Genomic DNA, 9,145 nt, shown 5'->3' on the forward strand with positions numbered 1-9,145 from the left:
GGCATGGTGGCTCATGCCTGTAATCCCAGTAGTTTGGGAGGCGAAGGCGGGCGGATCACCTGAAGTCAGGAGTCCAAGACCAGCCTAGACAACACGGCGAAACCCCGTCTCTACTAAAAATACAAAAATTAGCAGAGTGTGGTGGCACATGCCTATAATCTCAGCTACCTGGGAGGCTGAGACAGGAGAATCACTTGAACCCAGGAGACAGAGGTTGCAGTGAGCTGAGATTGAGCCACTGCACTCTAGCCTGGGCGACAGAGTGAGAATCTATCTCAAAAAAAAAAAAAAAATAGGCCAGCCGTGGTGGCTCACACCTGTAATCCCAGCACTTTGGGAGGCCGAGGTGGGTGGATCACGAGGTCAGGAGATTGAGATCATTCTGGCCAACATGGTGAAACCTCGTCTCTACTAAAAATATGAAAATTAGCCTGGCGTGGTGGTGTGCACTTGTAGTCCCAGCTACTCAGGAGGCTGAGGGCAAAAGATTCGCTTGAACCCAGGAGGCAGAGGTTGCAGTGAGCCGAGATCATGCCACTGCACTCCAGCCTGGGCAACAGAGCGAGACTCAGTCTCAAAAAAAAAAAAAAAAAAAAAAAGATGGTTAAAAATGGCTGCTCTGGGGACTAGAGGGAGCTGGGAGGCTGAGACATCATCCTGCAAATCATGCCTGGATGAGATGGGGCTGCAGGGCTTTCTAACAGGCACACAGGCACATCTGACCTCATTCTGCCCCTGCTCACACACCCTCTGTGGCTCCCTATTGCCATCAGGGGAGAGTCCCAGCTCCCCTGCTCCACTGGATTGAGTAGTGTCTGGCAAGAATTCATGTCCACCTGGAACCTCAGAATATGGGCTTATTTGGAAATAGGGTCTTTGTAGACAGAGATGAGGTTATCATGGATTAGGGTGGACCCTAAATCCGATGACTGGGCCAGGCATGGTGGCTCATGCCTGTAATCTCAACACTTTGGGAGGCCGAGGTGGGCGGATCACCTGAGTTCAGGAGTTCAAGACCAGCCTGGCCAACATGGTGAAACCCTGTCTCTACTAAAAATGCAAAAATTAGCTGGGTGTGGTGGCGGGCGCCTGTAATTCCAGCTACTTAGGAGGCTGAAGTGGGAGGATCACTTGAGCCCAGGAGTTGGAGGCTGCAGTGAGCTATGATTGTGCCACTGCACTCCAGCCTGGGTGACAGAGTGAGACCCTGTCTCAGAAAAAAAAAAAAAAAAAAAAAAAAAGACCAATGTGTTTTGTGTTGATCATTTTCAGACATTAGTTTTGTGTCTAATATCTACCATTCTAAGTCCTCAATGCTAAGGACTCCCATGGGCCTTGGTAGAGACCTCGGCTCAAGTCCTGCACTTAACCCTTCCCTCCCTGTCTGACCTTGGCAAGCAGCCCTCTCCCTGGGCCTCAGTTTCCCCACTTTGCGTTGCAATGCCTCTCTAGTTATCAAGCTCCTGGAAGTGCCAGTGGGTCCATGGCTGCTGGGGGACAAGCCCACACAGGAACTGACTGAGGCTTGTCCCTTTTTCTAGAGAAAATGCAGGAAGCTGCTTTGGGTCGTTTATTTACTAAGAGACAGCAAGAAGGGGTGTTACACATGCAGGGAGCGGAGCGTCTGGGGCTCCTCTGGAGTGAGGACATTTGGCTGTCAGTGTCCAGCATCTCTGAAAGCGGGGATCCTCCAAGCCAGGGCTAGGGTGTGATTTATTCTGCAGTTGACTCCACAGGCTGCAGGTGGCATTGGTCTGGGGTAGATAGTGAGCACCCCATCCCAGGAGGTAATCAAAGGCCTGCAGACGCGAGACTTTATGGTGCTGTGTGGCCTCAGGAGCTCACCAGACCAGACCCTCTGGGCCTCAGGCCACTCTGAGGCTGCACCCAAGGAGGAATCAGTAGGGACAGAGGGTCAGCAGGTCTTGTTGGGTACAGCCACTGAGGCAGCAGTAGCGTGCAGGGTTGGTGGCAGCTGCACGGTGGTGGCGGTGATGGTGAGAGGTCTGGGGCAGGGGCTGCAGGCCAGGTCCCAGCGTGGGATTACTGTCGGCCACCAGCCCATGGAGCAGATGTCGTCTCTCCAGCCACTGTAGCAACTCACCTGGGGACAGAGTGAAACTCAGCTGGAACAGAAACGACAGAGGACATGCTACCCCATGCTGCATGTGCACGAATCCACACACATCCCACTGAGTGACCCACCAAACACTCATCATGCATGCAAATAAAAAGTGAGTACTGGCCGGGTGAAGCGACTTATGCCTGTAATCCCAGCACTTTGGGAAGCCGAACTGGGCAGATCACAAGGTCAGGAGTTCGAGACCATCCTGGCTAACACAGTGAAACCCCGTCTCTACTAAAAAAAAAAATAAATAAATACAAAAAAGTAGCCGAGCGTGGTGGCGGGTGCCTGTAGTCCCAGCTACTCGGGAGGCTGAGGCAGGAGAATGGCATGAACCCAGCAGGTGGAGCTTGCACTGAGCTGAGATCGCGCCACTGCACTCCAGCCTGGGCAACAGAGTGAGACTCTGTTTCAAAAAAAAAAAAAAAAAAAGTGAGCACTGGCCAGCCTCAGTGGCTTACGCCTGTAATCCCAGCACTTTGGGAGGCCGAGGTGGGCGGATCACTTGAGGTCAGGAGTTTGAGACCAGCCTGGCCAACATGGTGAAAACCTGTCTCTACTAAAAAATACAAAAATTAGTCAGGCGTGGTGGCAGGCACCTGTAATCCCGGCTACTGGGGAGGCTGAGGTGAGAGAATCACTTGAACCCAGGAGGTGGAGGCTGCAGGGAGCTGGGATCGTGCCGTTGCACTCCAGCCTAGGTGACAAGAATGAAACTCCATCTCGAAAAAAAAAAAAAAAGCGAGCACTTATTAAGCACCTACTGTATGCCAGGCACCGGTTAATCCTCTCAGTTCACTCAACTCATGTCCACACTCACATCCCCAGCTGCGTGGGTCCCCATATGCCACCTGAGTGCCCCATGCCCTGCCCAGGGAGTGTCAGGGGTCTTGGAGCTACAGATGGTGTCAGTTTCCCCAACAGGTCCAAGGGTCCATGAGACACCCAGAGCAGGTCAGAGACCCACCCACAGACTCCTCGTGGCACAGAGACATGCAGGGGTGTACATGCGTCTGTGGGTCCACTTCCTGGTCACCCACTCATGTGTGGTGGATCCACAGACACACACACACACCCCTACGTGGACGCGCCCTTGCAGACCGCCTCCCCTGGATCCCTAACACCGCAAGTGGAGTGGCACACAGAGACATGTGGACACATGTTAACACATCTGCACAAACGTGTCTTATATACCTGCACCAGGGCCAGGACTAGGGTACGGACAGGGAGGCACGAAGCCATCAGGATATTTTTTTGAGGCCAGGCACCGTGGCTCACACCTGTCACCCCAGCATTTTGGGAAGCCTAGGTGGGTGCGTTGCTTGAGCCCAGGAGTTCATGACCAGCCTGGGCAATACAGCAAAACCTCATCTCTGCAGAAAATACAAAAATTAGCTGGGCATGATTCTGCATGCCTGTAGTCCCATCTACTTGGGAGGCTGAGGTGGGAGGATCGCTTGAGCCTGGGAAGGCAAGGCTGCAGTGACCCGAGATCGTGCCACTGCACTCCAGCCTGAGTGACAGAGCAAGACTGTCTCAAAAGAAAAAGAAAAAGACTTATGAAAATTTAGAGGGTCGTTTACCCTCTACCCAATCTGCGGTTTACAATTGACACCAGTGGTTCTCAAACCAGGGTGATTTTGTTTCCAGGGGATACTTGTCTGGGGACAGTTTTAGATGTCACAACTTGGGTGGGGTGTGAGGCTATTCATGGCATTAGGGGGCAGGAGACAGAGGTGTTATCTAACACCCTACAATATACAGGACAGCCCCCACTACCATATACATCCCCAAATGTCAGCATCAGCTTTTTTTTTTTTTGAGATGGAGTCTCGCTCTGTCGCCAAGCTGGAGTGCAGTGTCATGATCTTGGCTCACTGCAACCTCCACCTCCCGGGTTCAAGTGATTCTCCTGCCTCAGCCTCCCAAGTAGCTGAGACTACAGGCGTGCACCACGACACCCGGCTAATTTTTGTATTTTTAGTAGAGACAGGGTTTCACCATGTTGGCCAGGATGGTCTCAATCTCTTGACCTCAGATCCGCCTGCCTCGGCCTCCCAAAGTGCTGGCATTACAGGCGTGAGCCACCGCGCCCAGCCAGCATTAGCTTTTTTAAATAAAATAGAGACGGGGTCTCTCTATGTTGGCCAGGCTGCTTTTGAACTCCTGGGTCCAAGTGACCCCCCTGCCTCAGCCTTCCAAAGTGTTGGGATTACAGGCATGAGGTCAGGAGTTCAAGACCAGCCTGACCAACATGGAGAAACCCCTTCTCTACTAAAAATACAAAATTAGCCAGGCGTGGTGGCGCATGCCTGTAATCCCTGCTACTAGTAGGGGAGGCTGAAGCAGAAGAATTGTTTGAACCCAGGAGGCAGAGTTTGTGGTGAGCCGAGATCGCGCCATTGCACTCCAGCCTGGGCAACAAGATTGAAACTCCATCTAAAAAAAGAAAACTTGGTGGCTGGGCCTTGAAATCCCAAGCCTTTTGGAGGCTAAGGCAGGCAGACTGCCTGAGCTCAGGAATTTGAGACCAGCCTAGGCAACATGGTGAAACCCCCATCGCTACTAACAATATAAAAATTAGCCAAACATAGTGACATGTGCCTAGAGTCCCAGCTACTCAGGAGGCAGAGGTGGGCAGATTGCTTGAGCCTGGGAGGCAGAGGTTGCAGTGAGCTGAGATCATGCTACTGCACTCCAGCATGGGTGACAGAGTGAGACCCTGTCTCAAAAAAAAAAAAAACAAAAAAAAAATGTATATATATATATATATATGTAATACTAATATTTTTCCTTTTTATGAGACAAGGGTCTCTGTCTCAGGCTGAGTCTCATATTGCCCAGGTTGGTCTCAAACTCCTGGCCTCAAGTGATCCTCCCTCCTCAGCCTCCTGAGTAGAGGGATTACAGGCATGAGCAAGATAAGTATTTTAATGCAATACTTTTAAAATCAAATTTAAAGTATTTGTAAAAAGTCCAGGCACGGTGGCTCACACTTGTAATCCCAACACTTTGGGAGACCAAGGTGGGGCAGATCACTTAGGGTCAGGAGTTCAAGACCAGCCTGGCCATCATAGTGAAACCCTGTCTCTACTAAAAATACAAAAATTAGGCCGGGTGCAGTGGCTCATGCCTGTAATCCCAGCACTTGGGTAGGTCAAGGCGGGCAGATCACCTGAGATCAGGAGTTCAAGACCAGCCTGGCCCGGGCATGGTGGCTCACGCCTGTAATCCCAGCACTTTGGGAGGCCAAGGCGGGTGGATAACAAGATCAAGAGATTGAGACCATCCTTGCTAACACGGTGAAACCCCGTCTCTACTAAAAATACAAAAAAATTAGCTGGGCGTGGTGGTGGGCGCCTGTAGTCCCAGCTACTTGGGAGGCTGAGGCAGAAGAATGGCGTGAACCCAGGAGGGGGAGCTTGCAGTGAGCCGAGATCACACCACTGCACTCCAGCCTGGGGGACAGAGCGAGACTCCATGTCAAAACAAAACAAAACAAGACCAGCCTGGCCAACATGGTGAAACCTGTTGTTTCACCTGTTCACCTGTCTCTACTAAAAATACAAAAAAAATCAGCTGTGTATGGTAGTGGGTGGCCTGGGCAGTGGCCTGTAGTCCCAGCTACTTGGGAGGCTGAGGCAAGAGAATTGCTTGGACTCAGGGGGCAGAGGTTGCAGTGAGCTGAGATCGTGCCACTGCACTCCAGCCCGGGTGAGAGAGCGAGACTCCATCTCAAACAAACAAACAAAATACAAAAATTAGCCAGGTGTGGTGGTGCGTGCCCACAGTCCCAGCTACTCTGGAGGCTGAGGCAGGAAAATTGCTCGAACCCGGGAGGCAGAGGTTGCAGTGAGACGAGATCACGTCACAGCAGTCTGGCTTGGGTGACAGAGCAAGGCTATGTCTCAAAATAAATAAATAAATAAATAAAAATAATAAAATAAAGTAAAATAATTGTAAAAAGCAATACTTTTCAAAAGCAATACTTTCAAATACTTTTAAGGCTGGACACAGTGACTCACGTCCCTAATCCCAACACTTTGGAAGGTCAAGATGGGAGGATTACTTGAGCTCAGGAGTTTGAGACCAGCCTGGGAAAAAGAGTGAGACTCCCTCTCTACGAAAAAGAAAAAAAGAAATTAGCTAGGTGTGGTGGCAGCACCTGTATCCCAGCTACTCCGGAGGCTGAGGCAGGAGGATGGTTTGAGCCCAGGAGGCTGAGCCTGCAGTGAGCCGAGATCGCACCACTGCACTCCAGCCTGGGCGTCAGAGTGAGACCCTGTCTCAAAAAAACAAACAAACAAACAAACAAACAAAGCAAAATTAAGGCAAAAATTCATGAAGATCAAAATATTGAAATTTTAAGACAGGATCTCACCATGTACCTGCTAGAGCCTACCTCTCCTGCCTCACTCTGTTTCTGGCCCCTCAGGGGACTCATGCTCTGGGGACTTCTTTTTTTTTTTTTTTGAGACGGAGCTTTGCTCTGTCGCCCAGGCTGGAGTGCAATGGCATGATCTCGGCCCACTGCAACCTCTGCCTTCCGGGTTCAAGCGATACTCCTGCCTTAACCTCCCAAGAAGCTGGGATTACAGATGTGCATCATTACCCCCAGCTAATTTTTATTTTTAGTAGAGATTGGCTATCACCATTTTGGCCAGGTTGGTCTCGAACTCCTGACCTCTGGGGATCCGCCCGCCTCAGCCTCCCAAAGTGCTGGGATTACAGGCGTGAGCCACCGCGCCTGGCTAATGGCTCTGGGGACTTTCACACGCGTGCTCACACACACTCCAGTGCGGACCCACGATGTGTGCACGCAGCCGGCAGGTGAGCCCTGGGCACACGCATGCAAGCCTGCCCACCTCCCTGCACATGTGCATCTGCGCTTGCGTGCACCTGCCCCACCTCGGCTTCCCAGAGCGCTGCCCCTGCCCGTCCCCACTCACGGTCGCCTCCAGCCGCAGGCCTCCTGGCCTCCATGGACCAGCGGGGGCCCCCGCACACGCGCACCAGCGCGCGCACGAAGCGGTGGCCGCACAACTTCTCACGCATCTCTGGGGTGGGCGCGGGGCCCAACGCGAACACCAGGGCAGGGCCCAGCAGCACCAGCACCCAGGCAGGCAGACGGGAGTCCATGGCGGTGGGTGGCGCCTGGGCCAAGCGGGGACCCCCTTTATAGGCGCCTGGGCCTCCCCAGCTGGGGACCTTGGAGAAGGGACAGAACATTCTTCAGGACCGCCCAGGAAGAAGGTCAAGGGTGGGGTTAGTGCCAGGGCCTTTCTTCCAGGGCCAGGGCCTTGGATGTACTTCTCCCACAGGGAGCACTGGGCAAGGAGTCTTTCTTTTTTCTTTTTTTCTTTTTTTTTTTTTTGAGATGGAGTCTCGCTCTGTTGCCCAGGTTGGAGTGCAGTGACTTGATCTCGGCTCACTGCAACTTCTGACACCCGGGTTCAAGCGATACTCCTGCCTCAGCCTCCTGAGTAGCAGGGATTACAGGTGTGCACCACTATGCCTGGCTAATTTTTTTTTTTTTGCATTTTTTTTTTTAGTAGAGATGGGGGTTTGCCACGTTGACCAGGCTGGTCTCCAACTCCTGACCTCAAGCGATCCATCTGCCTCGGCCTCCCAAAGTGCTGGGATTACACGCATGAGCTGTGCCTGGACTATTATTATTTTTATTATTATTACTGAGACAAAGTCTTGCTCTGTCGCCCAGGCTGGAGTGCAGTGACGTGATCTTGGCTCACTGCAACCTCCACCTCCTGAGTTCAAGTGATTCTCCCACCTCAGCCTCCCAAGTAGCTGAGATTACAGGTGTGAGCCACCACGCCCAGCCGCCTATTTTTATCTTTTATTTTTGAGATGAGGTCTTGCTCTGTCACCCTGGCTGGAGTGCAGTGGCACGATATGGGCTCACTGCCACCTCCCTGTCCCTGACTCAAGCAATTCTCCCACCTCAGCCTCCTGAGTAGCTGAGACTACAGGCCCACGCCACCACACCCGGCTAATTTTTTGTATTTTTTTGTAGAGATGGGGTTTCGCCATGTTGCCTAGGCTGGTCTCAAACTCCTGGACTCAAGTCATCTTCCCACCTCAGCGTCCCAAAGTCCTGGGATTACAGGTGAGAGCGACCACACCAGGCTATTTATTCATTTTTGACATAGGATCTCTCTGGGTTGGACTGTAATGGCAGGATCATAGCTCACTGTAACCTCGTTCCCCTGGGCTCAAGGGATCCTTCAGCCTCTGCCTCCTGAGTAGCTGGGACTACAGGCCTGCAATACAATGCCTGGCTAATTTTTAATTTTTTTATTTTTATTTTTATCTTTTTAGACAGAGTCTCACTCTGTCACCCAGGCTGGAGTGCAGTGGTGCAATCTCGACTCACTGCAACCTTTGCCTCCTCGGTTCAAGCGATTCTCCTGCCTCAGCCTCCTGAGTAGCTGGGATTACAGGTGCCCATCACCACGCCCGGCTAATTTTTGTATTTTTAACAGAGACAGGGTTTCACCATGTTGGCCAGGCTAATCTCAAACTCTTGACCTCAAGTGATCCACCTGCCTCGGCCTCCCAAAGTGCTGGGATTACAGGCGTGAACCACCGCGCCCGTCCATTTTTAATTTTTTAATTGTAGAGGCGGGGGTCTTGCTAAGTTGCCCAGGCTCATCTAGAACTCAAGTGGTTCTCCCTACTCAGCCTTCCAAAATGCTGAGATTACAGGTGTGAGGCACCACACACGGCCAAGTCTTCGCTATTGTCTTAACCATTTTAAAGAGATGAAACAGATCAACTGAAAAGTAATAATGCTGCATTTTCTGGGGGGCAGGGAGGAAGACAGCGGGCATCTTCCAAGACCAGCAATGTTCAGAATTTTGTTGTTTCTATTACTGTACAAATAAGAAAACTGAGGCACACAGGCTGGGCACAGTGTCTCATGCCTGTAATGCAAGCACTCTGGGAAGATGGGGCAGGTGGATCAATTGAGGTCAAGAGTTCGAGACCAGCCTGCCCAATATG

At 51.7% G+C, this 9,145-nt stretch overlaps 1 protein-coding gene across 2 annotated transcripts; it reads right to left on the reverse strand.

Moving 5' to 3' along the window:
- Positions 1 to 1,556: 1,556 nt before the first annotated feature.
- On the reverse strand, positions 1,557 to 7,327 carry INSL3 (insulin like 3). Of its 2 annotated transcripts, XM_055239344.1 has the most exons (3): positions 7,075 to 7,277; positions 6,151 to 6,245; positions 1,557 to 2,104 (listed from the first exon to the last, which is right to left on the reverse strand). In XM_055239344.1, the coding sequence occupies exons 1-3, from the start codon at positions 7,262 to 7,264 to the stop codon at positions 1,916 to 1,918; spliced, it is 474 nt and encodes a 157-aa protein (XP_055095319.1). In that variant the 5' UTR covers positions 7,265 to 7,277; the 3' UTR covers positions 1,557 to 1,915. The 2 variants fall into 2 exon arrangements, with proteins under 2 accessions (XP_055095319.1, XP_055095320.1); XM_055239345.2 differs by lacking the exon at positions 6,151 to 6,245 and having other exon boundaries at positions 7,075 to 7,327.
- Positions 7,328 to 9,145: the final 1,818 nt, after the last annotated feature.

Source organism: Symphalangus syndactylus, chromosome 13 (genome assembly GCF_028878055.3).
Source record: "Symphalangus syndactylus isolate Jambi chromosome 13, NHGRI_mSymSyn1-v2.1_pri, whole genome shotgun sequence".
NCBI classification, from domain to species: Eukaryota; Metazoa; Chordata; class Mammalia; order Primates; family Hylobatidae; genus Symphalangus; species Symphalangus syndactylus.